We start from the raw sequence: 22,743 nt of genomic DNA on the forward strand, positions 1-22,743 counted from the left end.
GGGTTTAGCGCGTCTTTTTTGTGTTCCTGCTCTTAAAGGAAGCACGAAACCTTGGGGAAGGCACCTTTGTGAGATGGCTCTGCCTTTCTCTCTTTTTTTTTTTTTCCCTCCAAAATAACAAGTGTTACTACTGCTATTTTCTGAAACTGTGCTTTCAAAGCATCTTAAAACTTTTGTTCCCCGAGTAAAAGTCTTCTCATCGATTATTGCGCTAAAAGGCTTTCTTGGCTGGATGCATTTTGGAGCCGGCCTCGGCGTACGAGCGCACGCAGCGGAGCTCCGCGACCTGCCCCGGCGCCCAGCAAAGCCGCTTCCCATCGGCGGAGCCGGGAAGAGCCGGGCTTGTGAAAACCGAAGCATAAAACCCGCTTCAGCGGTCGGGGCTAAGCTTGCTAGGGTTTTGTTGGCGCAGGGGGATTTGTGGACGCGGCCTGGCGCGCCGGATCTGGGGAGGTTTTGGGAAGGCTGCTTTCGCGGCGTTCCCTGGCGGAGCGCGTGTCCAAGCGGGACCCTGACGCTCCAGCGCGCGGGAGAGATGTGGAGACCGGGGCTGGGAATGCCGATCAGCAGCGCAGGCTTGGCCCGCGCACGAGCAGCAGCGATCCGGCACCGCGTCCGGGGGAAGCGGTAAGGTCAGAGCTGGATCCCGTCAGGCTACGAAAACGGCATCCAAGCTTGGCTGCTAGAAAGGGCGAATGCGGCAGAAAGAGCTGCGTAGCCCCGAATTTGGGCGCTGGGAGAAGCGGAGATGCCGCCCGCGCCTCGCGCCTCCCTTTCCAGCCGGAGGAGAGACTGAGATCGCTCTCAGTAAAACACTTGACCTGCCTGCGTACCACCGTGACAACTTTATTCTCTCTCTCAAGGACAGCGTTTTTCTTTCTTTCTTTCTTTTCTTTTTTTTTTTTTTTTTAAGTCAGTTAAATGCTACAGTCAGAGCTCGACTTCACACACACGTACGCGCGCACGCGGGCACCTTTGCACCAGGGAGACACAGAAACGACAGCGGGTCGAGATACGTGTGCCGGCGGGGCAGAGGGCTGGGGAGAGGGAGCCAGCGGTGATCGGAAGCATGGATGAGATGAAGGGGAAAGGCATGAATCATATACTGTGCCAGGGGAAACACATGAATCATATAGCGTGTCAGTGGTTTCGACAGGTTTGACCAGGATTTCTTTATCCGCAGAGCCAAAGTCCCCAAACCCCCCGCGGAGCGGAGCTGTGCGTCCGGCTGGAGCCGCGGTGGGCTCGTGCCCGTGATGGTCCCTCTCTCCTCCATGGCCGGAGCCCTCCCAGCGTCCCCATCACAGCAGCCCAGTGTCCACCCGGGGGAGGACGCGGCTCCAGCTCACGCTGCTGAACTTGGCACGGAGAAGAGGATGTGACCGATGCCCGCGGACGCCTCATGCCCGTTGAGGGAATCAGGTGCCTTTGTCCCCATTGAGGTCACGTTCTAGATCCAGGCTTTTCAAGCGTACTGCTGTGGACCTCTTTGCCTCGGATCCAACCTTTGATGACCATGTGGCCTACCTAGATCCAGGCAAACGTATTATTGCACTGAGAAACACAGATCCTGACTGTGGTTTTATGTCCTATATTCTGTATCCTAGATTCAGGCCCCGTCTTCTCATACCAGTCTCTAAAGACCACAGATCCAGGCCAGGTTCAGAAATACCGGTACCCTGAAGTTCCTTCTCTTGACATTGGAGCTTTGGGGGAAAATGGAAAATCCTCCTCTTCCTCCCTTGCTGCAGGAACTCTGGTTTCTAGAGACCTCCGCACACCCGCCCCGCGCACGAAACAGTCCCCGTCCCTCCCCCCGCCCCCCCCAGCGCCCGCTCGTCACCGGGGCACCCGGGCTGAGCAGAGCCTTCATCCAGAGGGGTAGTAGGGCACGTCGCTGTGGTAGTTGTAGTCGGGACACACCTTCTGCACCAGCCTGTAGTCTATGCTGTAGAAGGTGATGTAGATGCAGATGACTTTGAAGGGCTTGGAGCAAACCCAGGAGACGTGACTTTGGGTGTGCTCGTGGTAGCAGGTTTTAGACGGGTCGTACGTGCAGAGCGTGGTTTTCTTGGCACGATCCACCTTCTCGTACTCCACTCGGCAGTTGAAGATCTTGGATTCTTTGGCCTCGATAAAGATCTGTTGCTCCAGGTCAAACTCTACTGCCTTGGTGGGGGGGACGAGGCTGACGGAGATGTTTCCTTGCCCGGTAGAGTTGTGCCGGAAGAAGACGTTGACTGTGCCGTTGCCGTGATCAACCACCTTTCCTGTGATCAAGAGGTTCAGCTTTACTGTCTTGATATTGGAGTAGAAATCTCCCCAGCCAAAAATTTTTTTAAGTTTGCCTGTGGCTGGCCCCAGGTCCCTCTGTCCTCTGGGATGCGGAGCGTGGTCCCTCTCGGACACGTTCTCTAGGATATCCCATAGCTCCCGTGAGCTGCTGAGCAGCTCCAGGAGGGTCACGTTCTGGAGCAAGGTTGGAGTTAGCAGGGACTTTGGAGAGAGGTGCCCTCTTCTCTTCTGCACTCGGGACCTCTCTTGGGTCTTGGGCTCATGCTGCTCTGCATCTTCCCCTCGTCCTTCTTGCCCGCAGACCACCTGGACAGAGCAATGGTGGAGAAGGAGAGGTGGGTGACGGGTGCCTGCCCCCCTTGCCCGTTCGCGTTCATCGTAGCCACCCCACTTCTCCAGATGTGACCTAGCCATCCTCTTCCTCTCCTTGCCTGCCGTTTTTCCCTTTGCTGCTCTTTCCCCTCTGCTTCTCACTCTACAGCCCATATTTTCCTCCCGGTAGCAAATTTTCCCTGCTCTCGTTCTGCTCCTGCCTGAGGAACGGGCAGAAGGAGCCGGGACGGGGAGCGCGTTTGCTCGCCGGCGCTGCGGCCGGGCGGCCGCCCCTTTCCGAGCAGGGCGGCTCAGGGCAGCCCTGGCACCCCGGGGATGGCCGCAGGGGCTGGGCAGCGGGTCCCCGGGGCGGGGGGACACCCGCCTCCGTGCTGTGGCGAGGGTGCTGGTCTCCCTGCCCACGGCACGACCCGTGGACCCCTCTTCTCCCCTCCAAACTGCCGCCCCGGCTCGGGGGTGAGCGGCCGAGCGGGAGCAGCCGGGCAGAGCGGCGGAGAACCGCGGCGAGCGCCGTCATCCCCAGGTGAGTCCCCGGCCCGGGGTGATGCTCCCGGCCGCGCGTGGGCCGCCCCGAGCCCCCCTGCAAACTCCCTCCTCCGGGATTTGCCCCCCCCCGTGCCCCCCCCACGCCCACCCTGCTGCCGCCCACCCACTGCCTGCTGCCAAATAGCAGAAGTTTTAGGATGCTTGATTTTTTTTGGGGGGGGGGATGTGGAGTTGGGGGGGTTAATTGATTTGCAAAACGGTGCTGGCTGCAGAGCCCCCCCCGGCCATTTGCCACCCCAAACCTGCCCCCCGTCCCCCCCCCACCGCAGCGGGGCAGCGACCCCTTCCCCTGCCTCCCGCGCTCACCAGCCGGTAGATGCTGCCCTGGATGAGGAAGACGATGCAGCTCCGCGCGAGATGCATCTTCCAGCCGCTGCCCGCCCGCCCGCCGTCGCCGCGTCTCCGATTCGGAGAGGGTCTTTTTTTCCCTCTCTCTGGGGCGAGGGACGTAAGCGAGGGCGAGGGGGCGGCCCCGCTCGGCAGCCGGCTCCTAGGGCCCCCCCCGGGCCCCCATCCAGCTGTGCAGCCGGACCGCCCGCCCCTCCCGCGGCTTCACCTGCTGCCGCCGCCGCCGCCGGCTCCTTCCATCTGCCGCCCGCCGCCTCGGCGAGCCGCGCTCCGGCTCGCCTCCATCCCCGCCGCGGCCCCCCGCCAGCCGCGGGGCGCCCACCGGCCCCCCCCCGCCGTAACCCCTCGCGGCAGCGAAGCGGGGCGCCGGCACCCGTCGGGCTTCGCCCTTTAAACCGTTTTTTCTCGCAATGGGGCACAGGGTTGGGGCGTCGAGCTGCGGCTCGGCTCCCGCAAGGTCCCAGGGGTGGCCAAAGCCTTGGGGCTTCCCTGTCCCCATCCCTGTCCCCTTCCCCGTCCCCTTCCCCATCCCCGTCCCCTTCCCACCAACGGGGCAAAGGCAAAACGCTGCTTCTCCCCCAAAATGGCCCACGGAGGCCACGGGACCTGCTGGCAGGGGGGTCCTGGCCGAGGCGGGGGATGTCTTTGGCCCTGTGGGATTTTTTTGGCGGGGTTAAGCAAGGTTTAATTTTTATTTCTTTAGCAGCGGCTGCTGCCGTAGCGCTTCCTCCTCCCGTCGAGGGGCCGTGCAGCCTGCTCCCCCCCTTATCATCGCAGGCACTAAAAAGAGGGAGAACTGCGATATTTCCAGGGTCTCCTGCTTTGGCGGGGGGGGGCCGCTAAGCTGCCGAGAGCCGGGGCCGGCACAAGCGGCCCAGCAGCAGCTTCGGCTTCAGCGGCAGCTCCGCGGCCACGTACATGTGTCCGGCCGTAACATCCCCTTCTCCTGCTGCAGAGAAGGAGCACGGAAACACGGCGGGTTTTTTTATGTTATTCCCAAATTACCGCCGGGAGAAGTGCGGTGCCCTGCCGGAGACCGAGCTGGCGTCGCGCCCGCTGCTCCCGCGAGTCCTGCGCTGCGCTGGCCCTTGCTCACGTCGCGTCACCCTCCTCCCCGCGCCCTTTCCGCGTTGTCCCCTTTCCCGAGCCCCGGGGCCCTCGCTGGAGGGGCGGCCGGAGGCTCTTGCGGCGGGGAAGGGGCGCGTGCGGCGCTGCACGGTGCTCTCGTGCTCCCGGCCGCGGGGCGGGTTTTCTGGAAACCTGAATAATATTGGAAATACAACCTCAGACAGAGGGCGAGGGGGGTCTCAGGGGGGTCGGGTCGCTTTTTCAGCTGCTGTTGGTTGATGGCACGTGCTGCCGCGTTTTGGGGCATTTTGGGGTGCGGGAGCCCCGTGGCCGAGGGGGCAAGCGAGGGCCGAGGCCCCCAGCAAAGCCCCCCCGTCACCAGAGCTGTTCAGCTCCAGACTATTCATCCGCACACAGTGGCGGAGGGGCCCTGGGGCCTCCTAACGCCGGGAGAAGGCGGCGATGCCGGCGGATATACGGCAGCACTAACGCTGCCCGGGCCGCGGCGGCTGCTCCGTGCCGCTAACAGCCCGCGCGTCTCCTGACGACCGCGGTCGCGATGAAAGAGCTTCATAAAACTTCCCCATGCCGGTGGCCGTCGCCGGCTTTAAAATCGCTCGCGGCTCTTTCCGCTCTCCGCCGGGCTGTGAAAGACTCTGGGGGGGAGGCCGTGCGGCTTCGATTCTGGTCCGGGGCCAAGCCGCCGCCAGCCGGGCTCCGAATGAGGAGGAAGAGCAGGGCATCAAAAAGATTTACTGCTCCTTTCTGGGTTTTTCTGGGGTTTGGAGGGAGCTGGGGATGGGAGCGGCGTAAAGGAGCGGTGATTTAGGAGCTGCTGGCGCTGCTACGGCTCCCCGCGGAGCCGCTTCGCCAGCCCGAGTGCCGCCAGCGTGAGGCTGCCGCTTCCCTGCGCCTTCCCCCGGCACAAGCACCGCCGGCCGCTCTGACACGCTTCTCCTGCCCGGTGGTTTTGTCCCTTGCGGGGCCAAGGCCGGCAGCACCGAGGCCTCCCCGGCGGCAGCTGAGAACGGGCGGATTCGGCGCATGGGCCGCGGCTGCTCCGGGTCCGCAGCTCCATCTGGCGGGTGCCGGAGCGGCGGCTCCGCGCTTTTATTCTGCCGCGTTTTGCTGGAAAAAGAGCAGGGAAAGTCGCGGGGGGCCGAAGCTGTCGCTTCCCCGAGCGAGGGCCGGACCAGGCCGGCGGCGGGGGCAGCCGGGGGGGCGGAGGGGCTCCGGGGCGGGATGCGCTCGTCCAGCCGGGGCCGCTTCCAGCACCGAGCACCGCCCGCGCGTTCCGGGGGCTGCGGGAAGCCTTCGCGTTCAGGCCCAGGCAATCCGGCTTTTGGGTTTTCTTTTTCCTGGGATAAACCTGGCGCTTGCAGGGAGCAGGGGAGGGTTTGGGGGGAGAAGCGGGGCGCCGGGGGGCTCTGGCCCGGGGGGAGCAGCCTGGGCTCGACTTGGCCGCCGGGGCCCCCGGGGCTGGGGGGCAGCAGGGGCGAGCGGGGGGCTGCTCCGGCGCCCCTTCCCCGCCGCGCTGCCGCCTTTCCTGGGTTGCGGTTGCCCTCTAGCGGGTCCTTGCGCTGGGAAACGGGCTGGGGGAGCGTGTTTTCGAGCAGAAAAGGTGCGATAAGTGCAGGGGTGCAGTGGAGGAGGAGAAAGCGGTTGTTTCCCAGGTGGAGACGCGCTGCTGCAGCCGCCCGGCCCCGGCTGCTGGGCATCCTCCTCCGACCCCGGCTGCTGGGCATCCTCCTCCGACCCCAGCGCCCGCAGTGGCGGCTGCTCTCGGGCCCTGGCGGCTTCGGCAGCGGGAGGCCGGTGGCTCCGTAGCCGGCTGCTCGCCGGAGCGGAGCGGAGCGCCTCGGTTCTCTGCTGCTCCGAGACGGAGGATCACAGCCGGCCCATGGGGAGCCGCCGAGAGCCGTGGGGCTGCCGACGCGGAGCCCCAGCCGCAGCGCCTGGCGCAGGGTTTTTCAAGAGCTTGAGTAGCAAAAAGCAAAAAAAAAAAAATAGAAAAAAAATTTAAAAAAAGATAGGCCGTGGAGGTGCCCTGGGAGAGATGACGGAGCTCTTGAGGTCAGAGCCCGGCTTATGTAAAGGCTTAAAAGAAGCAAGCGAGTGTAGCAGGCGGCAGCGTGAGCCTCCCCACACCCGACGGCTGCGGGGCCGGGGCTGGGCAGGGGAGCAGCGCAGCGGGCAGCAAGCGGGGGCTGCGCCCCACGCACACCACGGCCCCCGCCGGCCCTCTCTCCTGCCGAGCAGTGCAGATGCTCTGCTTTCTGTTTTTATTTTGCAGCCCAAAAAACCCGAGGTTCCCGGGCCCAGCAGTGAGATTTCTCCAGCCTGGGAGATAGGGATTGATTTGTGCGTGGGGCGCAGGGGCAAAGCTGGGACAGGACCAGCCTCAGCCGCTCCTGCTCCGGGCTCCGGCGCCATCCTGGGGGAAGCTCCCATCTGAACGTGGGGCCTCCCCGGAGCGAGGGCTGGAGCCGGCTGCCCCAGCTGTAGGTGCACTCAGCCCTTCTCCGCATCCGGCTAATCCATCCCAGCCGGGTGCGACTCGCACCGCCGGCGCTCGTAAATGAGGTATCTCCGAAGAGCAATTCGGATCTGCCGGTGGAACACGCCAGATTACTTTGGCAGGTGCTAAAATATAAAATAACATTGCTCCGGGGGAAACTATCTTCAGAGCCGGCTGCAGCCATCCCTGCTGCCTCCCTGCAGCATCCCGGTGCTTCACGCCAGGGTACCCGCTGCCATCCCGGGAGCGGGGACCGATGGGGCTGGGGGGCCCCAGCTCTCACCGGGTGCCGGAGCAGAGGGAGGCCGTGCCGCTGGCGAGCCCTTCTGCCTGGCGTCTGCAGAGGGTAGCAGGGAGCTGCCGCCGCGCTCGGGATGCGCCGCTGCCGCCAGCTCCCGGGCCCCGAACAGCCTTCCCGCGGCCGCTCTGTCCAGGGTCAGGAATAACCTAGAAAACCTGCAAAACGCTAATTTGCAAGCAAAAACGGCGTTTGGCCTGGCAGCCCGGGCGGACCCCAGTGCCGGGGCCTGGCAGTGGGCTTGGGCGCTCGGCAGGTCTTGCTGTGCTGCGGGGGTTTTGGTGATGTTTTTTCATCCCCTCTGGGCTTTTCCCTGTGTTGGTTTGTTTGATTTTCTCTGGCCGAGCAAACTGGGAGAAAAGCCGTCTCTCGCGGCTGTGCCGGGGGATATGGAAATGCCGGTCCCCGGTGAGACGGGCGCTGGGAAAAGCACCTCACCGCCCTGCGCGGGGGCTGCTCGGCCCCCATGATGGAAGCAGCGTTCCCGCGGGCTCCGGGCTCCCTGCCACCCTCCGCGGCCGAATATCGCACCCAGACCCGGCAGGAGAGGCCCCCGCGCCCTCCGGGAACAGAGATAAACATGGGGGGGAAAAACCCCTCCCAGGCTCAGCCCCTGTGGTGCTTTGCCCCCGCACAGGGACCAGTCTTGCCCCGTTGTTTTTTCCGCAGAGCGCACGATTTTTTCCTTTAATTTTACTGTCGATCCTCCCGCTCGGCGGCATCGCTTCGGAAAGCCACGCGCGCGCGGGCCGCTGGTGCAACACCACGGCCTCATCCCGCAAACCCACGGATGAAAGTCGCCTGCGGTGCCGGTTCAGCCGGCGCGCGGTGTTTCTGCCGGCTGTACCACCAGCGGGGCGATGGTTGGCCTCCCGGGCAGCTGTCCTGCCTCCCGAGTGCCACCGACGGGGATTAACGGCCCGGTCGCGCCGGGCTCAGCGGCTGCAGGGTGACGCCGCCAGGTTTCCAGGGCAGGTCCAAGTTGATAAATTGGCGCTGAAAGGGTTCATGGCCCAGGAGCGCTTTCCTAGGTCGTGGCCCGCATTTATATCTCGGTGCTATCGCTGCAAAAGCTCAGTATAAATGCGATGTGATCTATTAGCGCAAAAACTGCAAGCTTTGCAGCTGTCAGGGTCTCTTCCCCAGCTCTTGGAGCGGCGGCACTGCATGAAATCCATGAGCAGTAAAATGCTGTGATGCCTCTGAGCTGTTTGCATTGCTTGGAAAAGGATGGAAAAAAAAGGAGCCCTTTCCCGGCCGGCGCTGTCGTGCGAAAAAAATCGCCCTGGAGCCACCAGTGCCAGTGGGTTTTGGGGTCTTTGGGGGGGGGATTTTGCGGTGGGACATGGTGCGTGCCGGGAGGAGGTGGCCAGGTCAGGTGATGGGAAACGAGGCTTTCCTTAACGAGCAAGGAGACCGTGATGCTTTTAAATGCCCTTCGCCTTTGCCCAGGCTCAGCTGCAAGGAGCTGCAGCTGGGCTCACATGCTGCCCCGCTCTGAGTGCTGCTTTTTCCACGTCCCAGGGCCGATAGCCCCCGTTTTGCCCCCAAATGGCCCCGTTTGCTGCCCCTGATTCGAGGGATAAAACAGTGGGGCGGCCTCTCCCCGCTGCCTCCAGGCACAGCAGCTGCAGAGGAGCGATTCGCGGAGGTAAGAAAGGAAGGAGGGTTATTAGAAAGGTCTCCCAGCAAATGCAGCATTGCTTTTTTTTCCCCAAGTAACCGAGAGCGAAGACGAGCCGACAGCGGGGATCAGGCAATATTCGCTGAAGGGCGGCGATTCGGCTCGCGGCAGCCTCGAGGGGGGCAACACGCGCTCCGGCGGGGCCAAGCTGCTCGGAAGCAGCCCCAGCGCGGGGGTGAGCACCCCGGGGGAGCCTGCAAGGCCCTGGGGGGGGGGCTTGGTGGCTCAGCATCCTCCCCCGGGCTGGGGGGGGCCCACGCCAGCCCCCTCTTCCCCGCCAGGGGATTCACACACATCTTTCATCTCTTTGGAGCGCGGTGCCTGTCCCGAGGCTCGTGGGAACCAGGGGGAAAAGCCCCCGAATTGCAGCCGCCTCTCCCCAAGCTCCGGCAGCGGTGAGGGGGGTGAGTGAGCCCCCCCGGCTCGGCACCCCAGGAGCGGGAGAGCTGCGATCGGCCGCTCCGCCAACGCCTGCTTATGCATTTTGTGCAATTACGGCTTGATGCGAAACGCATGAGGAGCCCTTGGAGCAGGGACAGGCGCTGGACCGAGTCCCTCCGAGGCAGAGCTGCGGTGACATGTCCCTTCTTAACCGCCAGATCGCTGGCGGGGCTGATACGCGGGCTGGGTGTCTGCTGCACTGGGGGCTGCGCTGGCCCCCGCCTGCTTCTCGCTCCATCCAGCGCCTTTCTGCCCCAGGCTGCTGCTGCCCAGCTTTTGCTCTGCTTTAGAAACCAAAGCCCTGTCTGGGGGCCGGATCCATCGCGCTTCGGTGCCCGCTGCCGAGTCGCACTCAGGGTTCGTCGCTTGATTTTTGCGTGGGAAAATCGGGCTGTTTTTCAGCTGCCTCGGGCCGGCCGGGCCTCGGACGCCGAAAATCGCGGGGGGGTTCCGAAAGCGCCTGCCGCCCCTCCGGCCTCGACCCCTGCCGAGGCTTCCTGGAGGTTTCAGCAAGTCAAAGCAACAAACTGCGTTTAAGTGAGCGTTTGAGTTCCCAGAGGAAGCCTCGCTCCCGAGCCAAAATCCGGGGGAGCAGTGGGAGAAAAATCAATCGTTATTCTAGGAAATCAGGCAAAGTCCAAAGCTTGCTTTCCCTTTCCTTTTTTTTTCCTTGGCAAATCCCTTTCTGGCTCAGATTTGCACTTTCTCATATCAAAAGCAGACAGGGAGATGCAGCCAGCGAGCGGCCTTCCCCCCCCCCCCCCCCCCTTTCCCTCCCGCCTCTCCAGCTGCCGGGTTTAATCCCGCGGAGAGGCTGCGCTGGAAAGCGGCTTCTCTCCGCTTGTTTTAACAGAGAGAAAAACCACACGAGACGATTAACCAGAGACCTTTCTCAAGCCCGGCAAAGGGTTGTTATATTTTTTTTTTCCAGCTTAATTGGATTGTCTCTCCCTCTTTCTGCAGCTTTTATGCGGCTTGTTTGGTTATGGATAGCAAACATCTGCGCGGGCGGCGGGTGCAGCCGGGGGCTCTTGTCCCCCGCGCGGGTCCCGGTGCCCCGCCGCGAGCCGGGTGCTGCCTCGAGCGGTAAACGGGCAGCAGCCGGGCTCCCCAACGCCTTTCATCCTGCCCGGTTTGGGGTGCAAAAAGCGCCAATGACACGTGCCGAAAAGCTCGGGCGGCTGCAAGGCGGCCGGGGGGACCCCGTGCTCCCCGCGCCATGGGCGTCCGCGGTGCCGCTGCACGGTGCCGCCGGCGAAGGGAGCGCGCGGGAAGAGGATCGGCTACCGATGGCCAAGAGATTTACGGCGAGGCTTAGGCGCGGCAGCTCCAGGAGTGCTTTTGCGTGATGGCCTAATGGTTATTAATTTGTCTGGAATTTACTGTAAAGCTATTAATCCTGATAGGCTTGTTGGGTATTTAATGCAAATATTTTAAGTGCTTCTATGGGATTTTTTTTCCCCTCGAACGGCGCGTTAGCCGCACAGGCAAGCGGCAGCTCCTGTTTCGCTGGAGCGGCCCCAGGTTTCCTCCTTGGCGGCTGCTGCACCCGGGGCCGGGCTCTTCCCCGGGCTCGGCCGCAGCCTCGGAGTCGAAATCGGTGCGTCCGTCCCCCTCCTGCTCTGCCGCCCACTGGCTTTCGCTCGGCTTTCAAATTCTTCTCTTTTAATGCTCTGACCATCTCTTGGCCCCTTTCTGCGAGAGCCGCGAGCTGCCCCCGGGCCGGGCCGGCTCCCACGGGCTGTTTCTCGAATTTCTCCCTCTTTGAGTCCCCGGTCGAGGCTGCTCCTTGGCAAGCCGGGCTGCGGCCATGTGTTTCTGCTTAGGTGGCCTGACAGGCTGAGCTTTCTGGCCTTCGTGGTGGGAACCGCTGCTCCGAAACGCTGGAAACGTGTGAAGGCTGCAACCCGATATGGGCCGCTTCCCCCCCCCCAGGAGGAAGCACAGCTGATGCCAAAGCGGGGGGAAAAAAAAGAAAAAAAAACTCCCAGGGACATCGGGAACATGTAGGAGTTTATCCAGAGATCAGTAAATCACAGGACTGGCAGAGCAGCGGGTTCCTCCGGAGGGTGAGTCTGCTCCGGGCCGGGCTGGGGACCGCGGTGTCCCCAGTGTCACCTCTGCTGCCAGCCGCAGAGCCGGGGCCACATGCGTCCCGTGGGCGATGGCAGCGTGCCCCCAGCTCCGGGTCGCCCCGGAGGGGTTTTAACCTGCCGTGGGTGACCAAAGGCTGCCGGGGTGTCCCCAGAGGAGGGGGGGTCCAGGAGATGCCACCGGTCAGAGATGCCCTCCAGAGCATCCTCTTCCTCGGTGACTTACTACTTGCATCTTCCCGGGATCTTCAGCTGGCCGGTGTCCGAGGAGCGTGGCGTGGCGCTTCCCCCCCCCCCCCCCCCCCAGGAAAGCTGCACATGGCCCCCGGGGGGGCTGCATGCCTGCTCCGCCATCAGCCCCAGGCTTCGCCGCAGTCACCTTGCTCCTGCTCCGAGCATCGTCCCCGGCCGAAGCGGAAAGGCACGGCCGAAACGCCTGCACGCGGCCTCGCGTCTCCGGCAGCGGCGCGGGCAGCGTTGCTTCTGCTGGCCTCGTACCCGGGATGTTTCGCTGCTGTTTATGGATTTAAGCGGAGGTCTGGGTTGCTTCCTTTAATCTTTCTCCTTGCTCTCCTCCGCTCCGGGGGGAATCAGATTTATTACCGATGCTGGGCTGCGTTTTTGCCTCCTGACATCTGCATTAACTCTTGCCTCGGCTGTCGGGAAGGTTTGAGTGGAGCAGCCGGGCGGAGGAAACAGCCCAGCTCCGCAGGGCAGCTCCACATGGCCCCGGTGATGTCTGGTTATTTTTGAAGATTTGAGCTCTTTGCTGGAAATCCTGGGTATTTTGAGAGCTCCCCAGGGGACCTGCCCTGGCCGACACGCGCGTCGCTGCCCGGTCGCTCCTCCTGCAGCGGCGGAGGGAAGGCAGCTTTCTGCTCCCCCTGCTCCTGGGTGGCTGGTGTGATAATTGGGCCTAAATTGATTGGGATCATTTCCTGCAAGTCTCCAGGGAGGAAAATTCCCAGATCGATGGATGCCGCGAGCGGCTGCGGGAAACGCTGCTGCCGGCCGCGGGGCTCGGGGCGTTGTAGTGCCGAACCACAGCGCATCCCGCACGGCCCCGTTGACCCGCGTCGCAGCGAGGGCCCGTGTCTTTCCTGGGCTTTGATCTCTTCATGGAGAAAGGGTTTGAAATACGGCGCTGGGGCTCTGCAGTATGGTTACCGGCAATTTCCTCTGATGGGAAGGTGACGCACAAGTCTGTGCCCCGAACCCAGACCGCGTGGCCCCTCCGGGATCCCGGCAATCGCCTCCCTGCACCGGCACCGACCCGACGCCAAACCCGGCGGCACGGCACGGTGCTCACGGGCTGCCTCACGTTGCATGGGAAAAGGCTGTGTTTTAATAAATCCAACCTGATTTCTGGGCACGATTAGTGCAAGTCTTTATCCCAATGAGCAACATGGACTTTGTCGTGGCTTCCCCGGTGGCTCACGGCACTGCCGAGGAAACGGCTCCCTGCAGAGAGCTGCCTGCTCTTGGCCGCTTCTGAGACACACCGGGATACCTGCCCCAAAATACATGTTTTATGCCCCTCGCTAGGGCATCTATCGCAGCTGGGATTTGCCAGGCCGCTGCCGAGGCCGGAGCCCTTTCCCCGGTGCTGGGGCATCCAGGCGCACGGGAACGTGCCCGCGGTGCCGGGGAGCTGCTCTCTGCTGCGTATAACCCAGATGCGAGAGGAGGAAAGTGCCGCTGGGCATCCCGCGTCCGCCTGGCTTGCGGCAGCCTGGACTGACCGCCATGGTCCAGCCCCTTCCCCGGCGCCCGTGCAGCGCCGTGCACCGAGCCGCCCGCCCAAAGCTGCTCTCTGCCGCGCGCAGACCTGCGGCGGGCAATTTATCGGCTCGCGCACGGCGCTCGCCTGCTACGTGCCTTCCAGGGGCTGTTTTGCAATGATTTCTTGCTTCCGCCTCCTTGCCAGCTCTGCCGACAGCGTTTGAATGCGTTCGCCTCCCCCTCCCGCCTCGGTGCATATCGACCCGCTGCGGAGCCCGGAGCAGGGCTGGGAAGGGCACGGCGGCAGCGGGGCCGATGACAGGGTCCTGTGCCCGGCTGCACTGGGAGCCCCTCTGGGTTTGGCAACAAGGGGGAAAAAGCTGAAAAGCCTTTTTCCCCCCCCTCTTCCTTTTAAAGCTGCTGGAGACACGAGGCCGGTGCTGGGGAGAGCGGCAGCCCTATAGCGTCCCTCCCTCTGCTTCGCTCGTGTGCTTCCCCTCTCCACTTGTCGTGGCTTAAAATGCATCAAAAATGTCCCTCTTCTTTCTTTTTATTTTATTTCCCCCCCCCTTGTGAGCAGGAAACCGGGTTTTCATTTCACCCCAGGTCTGTGCAGAGCGTGCCTGCTCTTCTAGCAGCTTTTATTTATTTGTTTCCTCCCGCAGCCGGGACCCGGAGAGCTCGCAGCTGACGGAGGGCAGCGCAAGCGGCAGATGCTGAGAGCGGCTTTTGCCGAGAGCCTAAAACCTCCCTCCAAAGCAAGGGGAGGAAACGAGGATAACGTTTCCCCTGTCGCCGTTCGTCCCTGCACTGGACTTTGTCGGCGAGGCGATGATTTACCCGGGGCAGAGCGGGGTAATCCCCGCGCCGGGGGATCGAGCGCTGATTTATGTCGCGGGGAAATTGGAGAGTCTTGTCTTCATCAGCGTTTCCCCTCCCATCCCGAGGAAAGCTGGTGCCTGTTACTTTTCCTTCCGCTAAAAATCCCAATTGAACAAAAAAGCCCTATGATTTTTGCAAAAAAAAAGCTGTTTAGAGCCTTGTGTTTCCCGTAAGTGGCCAGAGCTAGGCCTGGACCCGCACGGATCCCCCTCGGAGATGGGATGGGAAGGGCAGATGCTCCGAGGCAGCATCACAGCTGCAAAAACCGCCGCACATGCTCGGCAACCCCCAGCTCCCCCCGCCAGCGCTGGGAGCGGGGACCGGCCGGCTTTGTACAGCGCCGAGCACCCCTCGCCGGCTGCGCGCCCCGGCCCGGCATTAACCTCATGGCCCGGCCGCATCCGCATCCCCATCTGTATCTGAATCCACATCCGTATCCCCATCCCTGGGGGCTCCTTGCGGCCACCCTGCTCTGCCGGGAGGGAACCAGGTGCAGCCTGAGCTTAATTGGTTTTAAATGAAGGTGCAGCGGGGGGGAGGTGGAGAGGTGAGGGGTAAATTTGCTGGGTTTTGTCAGCTGGGAAAATGACTTTCTCCGGCTCCGCGGGAAGCTCTTCCGGGGGGGAAGGGAGAGGTCTCGGAGTTCGCTGCAATTAGGGGCAATAAAGCTCTGCTCTCCTCTGCCCTCGTGCTAGCAGGGCGCTTACGTGCTAATCGGCCCGACCCGAAAGCTGCTGCTGCTGCTGCTTGGGTAAAGCCTGCTGCCGCCCTTGGAGAGGGGCCGGTGGCGGAGGGGTTTCGGCGAGGGCTGGGGCAGCTTGGTCCAGGCTTGCTCAGGTCCAGGCTTGCTTGGGTCCCCCGGTGCTGCTCCGAGCGTGCAGGGCTGAAAATGCAAAAAAAGCCTGTCCAAAACCTTCCCCGAGCGGCCTGCCGGCAACCTGCTTTCGCTCCCTTCTCTTTACTTCTTGCCAACTTGTTGAACGCCTTCTATTTTTGGTGTCAGCCCTTTAGCCAAAGCGCAAACCGCGTCACCTGACTGGTGAAATATTTTCTCGATAAGGCAGTTTTTTCCCCTCCTTTTGCTCCCCGAGGCTCCCAAAGCCGGACGGTCCGCAGCCAGCTGCCGGCCTGAGGCAGATGTTTGCTGTCGCTGAACGTGACACAGCTGTTTCTCGCTAAGACGTCTTCGCGGAGGCGGCTTATTTGTCCTTCCCCAGTTTAATAATAATCTGTTAATGCATTTTTTGTCATCCAAGCAGGGAAGAAAATGCTCCCATGTGTTTTTAAGGCAATGGTGTGTTTGCATGTGCGCTGGTGGGCACCGGGCTCTCCCGCGCCCCGGCCCGGCTGGACGCGCCGAACCGCTCCGGCAGCGCCGAGCGTCGGGTCTTGCAGCGTGAAACCCTCGATAACAGGCTTATAAAAGCGGTGCAAAACGTAAGGCACAAGTGAGTGTTTCCAACGTGCTGGTGGCCCCGGAGGTCCCCTCTCCCCCCGCCTCGGATTCCCGTTCCCTGGGAACCTTGTGCAAATGTTTGTTTTTAATTGTGGCTTCCCGCAGGCGCCGTCCCGCGAGCGGGGGGTGCGCGGCCGCGGCACGTGCGTGGTCGTGCAGCCCGCGGGTAGGTGGCCCCGGGGGGGACGGTGACGCTGCCCGTCCTGTCCAGGCACCGGCCGCCCCCGCGAGCCGAGACGGCGCGGTGGGGTTTGGGCGGACGGGGAAGGCTGCGGCACGCGTTGCGCGCTGCGCCCGGCTCCGGGGAGGATTTGCAGCTCCCGGGAGCCCTGGGAGCTTCGGAGACGCCGCAGGAGCAGGGCGGGGGGAGCAGCCCCCTCGGTGCCAAACCTCACGCGAGGGTTCGAGTCTGCAGAAATCAAGGCTTTGGGTGCTGAATGCAGTGCGCGCGGCCCCGGCAGAGCCGTGGCGTCAGAGGAACCGGCGTTTTGGGGCAGCTCAGCCTTCAACTTGCTCCGTAGGGCTTCCCGTCCTGAGACAGGCAAAGCTGCTTTGGGAACCCCATGATAAACCAAGAGGCAGCGGAGACGTCGGCCGGGCGGCAGCGACGGGGCAGCCAGAGCCAGCATTCCCCCCCCGCCCCCCCACCGGCAGCAGGGATGCCCCGCTGCCCCTTGGTGCAACCACGAGCAGTTGCACTTTCCACCAGAGCCTCCTCGTTTTAGGGGACGACCAGTAACTTCGAAGGAGGGGCAGGTCTCGCTTTGGACCAAAGCTCTTGCAGCTGGTTTCTCCGATGAAAAGCAGCATAAAACCCGGCTTTTCCCTGCCCCGTGGAGCGACCTTGCATGGGGCACATGCAGCAGGGCCCCATCCCGCCGCCCCCTCCCCAGCAGGGACACAGCCAGGCAGGTCCCGGCGCGGGAGCCCCGGCACGGCGCGGCTGGGTGGGAGCTGCTGGCGGCACGGGAGGGGAGGGCAAGGCGCAGCGCAGGGGTGCTGGGGGGACGGTATGGGGGGGGGGCATTTGCTGGTGGGGATTAAAGGCTCAATCCCGAGCCAAGAGGAGGAAATGAGAAGCAAATCGGCCAGGCTGCTGGAGAGCCAGGCGGGATTTACGGCTCGGGGCAGCTGGGAGCCAGGCGGGTCTGGGCCGCGGCGATGGGTCCTTGGCCACCCCGGGGCTCGCCGCGGCTCCTCCGCTCGCAATCTTCCTGCTCGGCTGCTGGGATGCTCTTCCTCGGCTTCCCGGAGCATCCTCGGCCGCCGCGCTGGCACCCCGGGGCGCCCACCCTGGCCACGCTGCCGCTCGGCCCCGTGCACCCGGGTCGCCCGTAAACCGGAGAAAGTTAATCATGGGGATAATTGGGACCAGGCTGCAGCTGGATGTGAGTGCCGGGCGCTGAGCGCAGCCCCTCGGTGCTGGCCCCCCCCAGCCCCGCTCAGACGGCACCGCCAGGACCTGGGGGCTTCGCTTCCACCCTCGGCATTTCTCCCATGGTTTTTCCCTGCTGGTAACGCTCGGAAACGCCGCGCTGGGCGGGCTGGGGACCCGCGTGCCCCGGCACCTCGGCAGGACGCGGCGTCCCCCGGGAGAGCTGGGAAACCCCGGCTGGGCCGTGCTTCGGCCAAGGCTGCGCCGCGCCAGGGGTATCCGCGTGCCGGTTTGCAGCGGCTTCACGCCTCCGGGTTTTGACCTTGCAGTTGTGTGCGCGTCGCCTTGGGTGTCTTCCAGGTCTGAGCCGAGCATCTCTCCCGGGCACGCTGATTATTCCAGGCTGAAGAGCAGGTCTGAAGCAATTAGAGCTGGAACAAAAACCCCTTCCAGCTACGAAAGCCACACAAGGGAAAAGCGGGCCAGGGAGGGACATGCAGGGGCTGCATCCGAGCTCACGGACGGCTGTACCTGCGGCGGGGAGACTCCCCTTCCCGCTTGGCACCGGAGCGAAATCCTGGCTGGACCCCCCCCCCCCCCCCCCGTTGTTTCTTTTTGTTTTTTGGTGAAGAAAAGCAAAAATCAGGCTGGAGGAGGGAGTTGAGCGACGCAGCCGCCCCGTCCGGCGGTGCCCATTGCGGCCGCCCCGCCGGGGTCCCAGCGCCGCACCGGAGCCGGCTGCAGCACGTTGCCTTCCCACGGCTCACCTGGTGCCCGGCCCAGCAGCCCTAGTTGCAAAACCAGAAATGCTCCTGTCCGAGAGCCTCATCCGGCAAAAGCGGACGCGCTGGTGGCTGCCAACGGGGCTGGGAGGTGCCGCGCCGCTCACCGGAGCCTCCGCTCGCATCCAGGGGAAATTTCACCCTGATTTTTGTGGTTTTTTTTTTCTTTTTCAGTGAAAATGCAGGGGAATTTCCAACACCGAGCGGCGAGGAAAAAGGACGAAATACTTATTCCGAGATGAGCCGGCAATAAGCCAGCCGGGGAGCGAGCCTCCGAGCGGGGTTGAGCCGCGCTGTTTTTCACATCGGGAAAATGAGTCAACGCTCAGCGGCCAAGGGGAGCCGATGAACTGGAAAGAAAAAGCCGTCTCCACCTTCCAAGGGAAGGAAAACTCCTCCACCCGCCGCCTTGCCCTCGGGGTCCGCGGCTCAGCTCCGCACCCGAGCCGAGCGGCTGCTCCCTGCGGCCCTGCTCCTCTGCGGGAGCCGATTTCCCGGGCCGGGGGCCGCGCGTGCACCTTGCAGCATCGCTCCTGCCCGGGAATGAAAATCCCCCTCGTCTGCCCCGAATTCCCTTTGAGGCAGGAGCAAGCCAGCTCTTCCCAGCCACGCTGAGGCTTTCTCCTGCTCCCAGGGCCTTGGTCTTTAGCCCTCCTTGGAAGGAAACCAGAACGGCCACTTTCTCCCCGTGTCTGTAAATCATTCCCCCCCCCCTTCCCCCACCTCCAAACTGAAATAAAGGAAATAATTAAAAGACCAGGGAAACGAGCTGTTGGCAAGTTTCCTGCAAAATTGCTCGGCAGTGCAGGGCTTCGCAGGGTCTGAAGCATTTTGCAGGGCAGACTTTCAAGGAGCTGCCGTAATCCCTCGGCCGGAGGAAGCCAGCTGCGCCGTCGCTGCCTTTTTGTGCCGCGATGGCAGTTTCCCCTCTACTTTGCTAGAGCAAAACCACTGCTTCAAACCCAGGTGGTTTCTTTTTGGCTTCGGATGAAGCCAGCATTTGCGAAGGGATGCAGGAGCCTGCAATTAGGCACCGCACGCCTGTGTCGGGCAGTCACCAGCTGGCAGCAATTTGCATTTTGAAGTGATATAATGGAAACCAGAGCAGCAGCAGTGGTTTGTCCCAGGCCATCCTTGAGGCTCACAGGGGTGAAGGGTGGGTTTGGGGTTCCCCGGGTTCATCCTGCGGTTCCTCGGCTGATTTTGGGCAGTGCCTCTTGTGCCGGACCCTTCTGCCCTGGGTCTCGCGGAGATGGTTCAACAGCAGCGATAGGAACCGCTAAGGGAGGCCGGTGCCTTGCCCGGCTGCTATACGGGTGTCACGCTGTCTCCCTTGCTTGCACCCCAAAAATGCACGGCCCTGGGGCTGCCTCGCCTCTCCCCCTCCTCCAGCGAGGCCATAGCCGTGGAAACAGCCCCATCCCCACCTCCCGCTGCCGGAGGGGGCAAAACACCATTGCTTCCCCCCCCCCCCCAGCGCTGCCGTCCCAGCCTCTGGGGTCGGAGCTGTGCATGTGCCCTCCGCTTTCCCGGCCGGCCGCATCCCGGAGCGGTCGGCGCTGGCTCCTGGCAGCGGTGCTGCTCCTGCTTCCCAGGCGAGCGAGGGAGAAACGGGACCGGCTGGATGCGGTAAGTCAGGGCTGCGGTGCCGCTGCTCGTGCGGGGTCCCTGGGCCGGGCCGTGGCGGTGCAGCCCGCTCCCCGAGCCCGCGGCCGGCTGATGGAGAGCATCTAACGCGGGTCGTTATTCCCCGCATCCGTCCTCCGAGGGACCCCACGGCAGCCTCGCGGGATGGAGCCGGGCTCGGCTCGGCGGGTGTCCCAGCTCCGTGCCCGCCCTGCTTCCCATTAGCCGGGAATGCGGCTCTCGGCGGCATGTGGCAGCCAGATTTTGCTGGCGGGTGTGCGGAGGGGGACGGACCCCCGAGGAGCCGGCGCCGGGGGGTCGCGGCCCGGGCACCGAGCGTCCGACGGCCCCGGAGCGAGGGGGGGCTCCAACCAGCACCGCTGCTCCCCGGGGCCCGGTTTCACCCCCGGAGCCGGGCTCGAGCGCTGGGAAAGACCTGCAGGACCGTCTGCTCGGCTCGTTTGCGGAGGCGGACAGATGCGCGGGAAGAAATATAGGCGAGATTAGCGTCTGTCAGCTGCAGCCGAGAGCCAGCGCTCCGCTCGCAAAGCCCTGCCTGCTCTTTGGGAAGCTCGGCTCCCTTTTCCCATGCCTGTCCCTCCATGCCGGGGTGAAAGCGGGGCTTGAACACACTTTTTCCCCTTCTTTCCCTTTTTTTGGGGGGTGACTGATGAGTTTTGGGCTTGAGTTTTTGGACACGCACAGAGCAGTGGCTCAGGCAGCAGCTGGGGGACGGCGACTGGTGGGGCGAAGCGGAGGGTCGATGCCGGAGGCGCTCCGGGTCGGAGCGGGTGGCCTTGCCGGGCTGCCCCCCTCCCCTCCCACCACAGCCGGTCACGGCAGATGCGAGATTAAGCAAGGGGCCGATCTCTCACTCCTCGGGGACCTATAAAGCCGGGAAAGGAAGTTTTCCCGGGCCTTTTTCCCCCAGCCCTGCTCACCAGCCCGTGCAAACGTCGGGTTCCCTTTGCAGATCCGATTGCTAATATTCCTCCTCCTGCACTAACCGTAAATCAGGCTCCTCTCCCCGCGGAGCAGCTAATGCAGCTGCTCCCGCACACGGAGACCACCGCGCGCAGCCCCTGCCCCGCGCCGGCCGCGCTCGCCCCTCCGGCTCCTTCCCGCAGCTAAAAGCCTTTTGGCTCCTGCTTTTTCAGCTCCTCTTCGCTGCTCCAGCCTTGTTCCCATGGGAAGACGGGGATTAAGAGGAAGCAGATTAAAACCTAATGGATTGATTGCAATTAGTTTCCCTTGTTTATTTGCGCTGTCGGGTGGGAGCCGGACAAAAAAGGAGGGGGAGCGCTTTGTCTGTGCGTGTAGCCCTGCTCCTCGTTACGCTTCCGGCTGCGGAGAGACCCAGGCCAGCCGAGAATAAAACCAGCTACATTTGAGCATCCTATTACAGGCTCTTAGAAACGGCGATGTGTAAATACTTCTGCGTGCAAACTCCCACGCAATCCTGCGCGAAGCTGCTCAAATGCCGGCCCTGGAAAGTCCCAGACTGGCCTGTCCCTCTCCCCCCCCCATGCCTGCAATTGGGGACATGCACATCCCTATCGGGCAGCAGCAGCTCCTGGTGCCCAAGCCCGGCTTTTCCCACGGGATGTTTTACCCGCCGGTGACCGGCACCCTCGGGCTCGTCCAAAGCCTTGTCCTCCCGCCGCAGCCAGGATTTTCACACCACTTTGGCTGCCCCGGTGCCATGGGGCACTTAGCAGGGAAACGGGTCCCGCTCCCCGTTGCCGGCCCGTGGCTGAGCCCTCCAGCCCCTTCCCGGGCTCCTGGGGGGAAAAATAGCCCCGATGCAGCTCCGCGTGCCCTGGGCGCGGGGTTTTGCAGCGGGGTCTTGGGAGCCCGACCCTGCACCTCCTGGTGCCGACTGCAGCTGGCAAACAGATGCGAAAGCTTCAAAACAGCAAACGGAGCCTTTTGATGCTCTTTTACAGCAGCTGAAGGGGCTCGGGGAGGTGGGAGGAGGCAGCTGGCCCAGGAGTGGGTGCTGCGGGGGTGCTGAGCGGGTGCTGAGTGGGTGCTCGGGTGCTGCCCAGCACCGCGGCCCGCTTGCGTAAACTGTTGCATCGAGTTATGTAAGTCGCGTAAAGCTCCCGAGCCCGAGTCTCCGGCACGCGCGCGCGTCGCTCCCAAGAAATCCTCCCCCAGATAAGATCGGACTCTGCATTCCTGCCGTTTATAAGGTAAAACACGAGGGGAGCGAAACGAGGAAAAAACGCCCTTTAAGGCCATCTCTGCCGGCACCCGAGGCGCAAGCCTCCGCTTTTTACGGGCGAGGGAGCAGCTCTGCCAGACGCGCGGCGGGAGCGATCCTCCACCGCGGGGAACCGAGGCCGGGAGGAGCGGAGCGACGCGGACGATGCTCTTTATTCGCATCCGCCGCGCGAGGCCGGGCGCCCGCGGACCTACGCTGCTCGCCCCGGCCTGCAAAACCCCGCACCCCTGCGTCCCCCCCCCACCGCGGGACTCGCTAATAAACGGGCGTTTGCGTTACAGAGGGACAGGGGGACAACGGAAACGTTACAAAAGGACACACGACGTACCGACGAGCACGAACTTTGGCTTGTTTTCCCCTCCTCGGGTTTGGTTTTGCTGTTTCCAGCCGGGGATTCGGGGCATCCCGCGGCTCCGCTTTGGGCGCTGGGCTCGCTGCAGCGCGGGGCGACAAGAGGAGCCTTTGCTGCGGCAGCGGGGACCTGAGACGTGGCAAAACCGTCCCGAGGAAAAGCGATTTGGTTGTGGCAGGGTAAAGCCGGCTCGGCTGGGCCGAGCGGGACAGTTCGGTTCTCTTTGATATGCGGCTAGCGGCCGGCTCGGGCGCGCTTTAATCGACCCCAAATTAGTTCGTACCGGAGTCGCTTCGCCGAAAACGGCACCGGTGGGAGCGAGGTCGCGATAACCAGTGTCCAAACTCGCCCCACGGCGCCTGTGCAGGCAGCAGGCTTGCTCGCCCACCCGCTGCAAACGGGGCTGCAAATTCGGAGCCGTTTCCTTGGACTTCAGCGGTGGGAGAGAGGCAGGATTCGGGCTGGGAAGCGCAGCCGCGGCTGGGCCACGTTTCCCAGCCAGCAGGTTTTGCGTGTGCAGCCGGCGGCCGAAGCATCCCGGCAGTCGCTCCTGCGAAGGGACCTTCTTGCCGGCAGGTTATTTGGCGTGAAGGTGGGAGGCGTTTGGTATCCCGACCCGGGGAGCTGCGCTCGGGGAGTAAAATTCCCGCAGGCTTTCGGCGGGCTCCGGAGAGGGGTCGGCGCCGAGCCCTGGCAA

At 63.4% G+C, this 22,743-nt stretch overlaps 1 protein-coding gene across 1 annotated transcript; it reads right to left on the reverse strand.

The window, feature by feature from the left end:
- Nucleotides 1-1,820: 1,820 nt before the first annotated feature.
- Nucleotides 1,821-3,642, reverse strand: NXPH3 (neurexophilin 3). Its single transcript, XM_064524860.1, has 2 exons — nucleotides 3,481-3,642; nucleotides 1,821-2,601 (listed from the first exon to the last, which is right to left on the reverse strand). The coding sequence occupies exons 1-2, from the start codon at nucleotides 3,535-3,537 to the stop codon at nucleotides 1,870-1,872; spliced, it is 789 nt and encodes a 262-aa protein (XP_064380930.1). The 5' UTR covers nucleotides 3,538-3,642; the 3' UTR covers nucleotides 1,821-1,869.
- Between the last annotated feature and the right edge of the window lie 19,101 nt (nucleotides 3,643-22,743).

This window comes from Dromaius novaehollandiae, chromosome 22 (genome assembly GCF_036370855.1).
Source record: "Dromaius novaehollandiae isolate bDroNov1 chromosome 22, bDroNov1.hap1, whole genome shotgun sequence".
NCBI classification, from domain to species: domain Eukaryota; kingdom Metazoa; phylum Chordata; class Aves; order Casuariiformes; family Dromaiidae; genus Dromaius; species Dromaius novaehollandiae.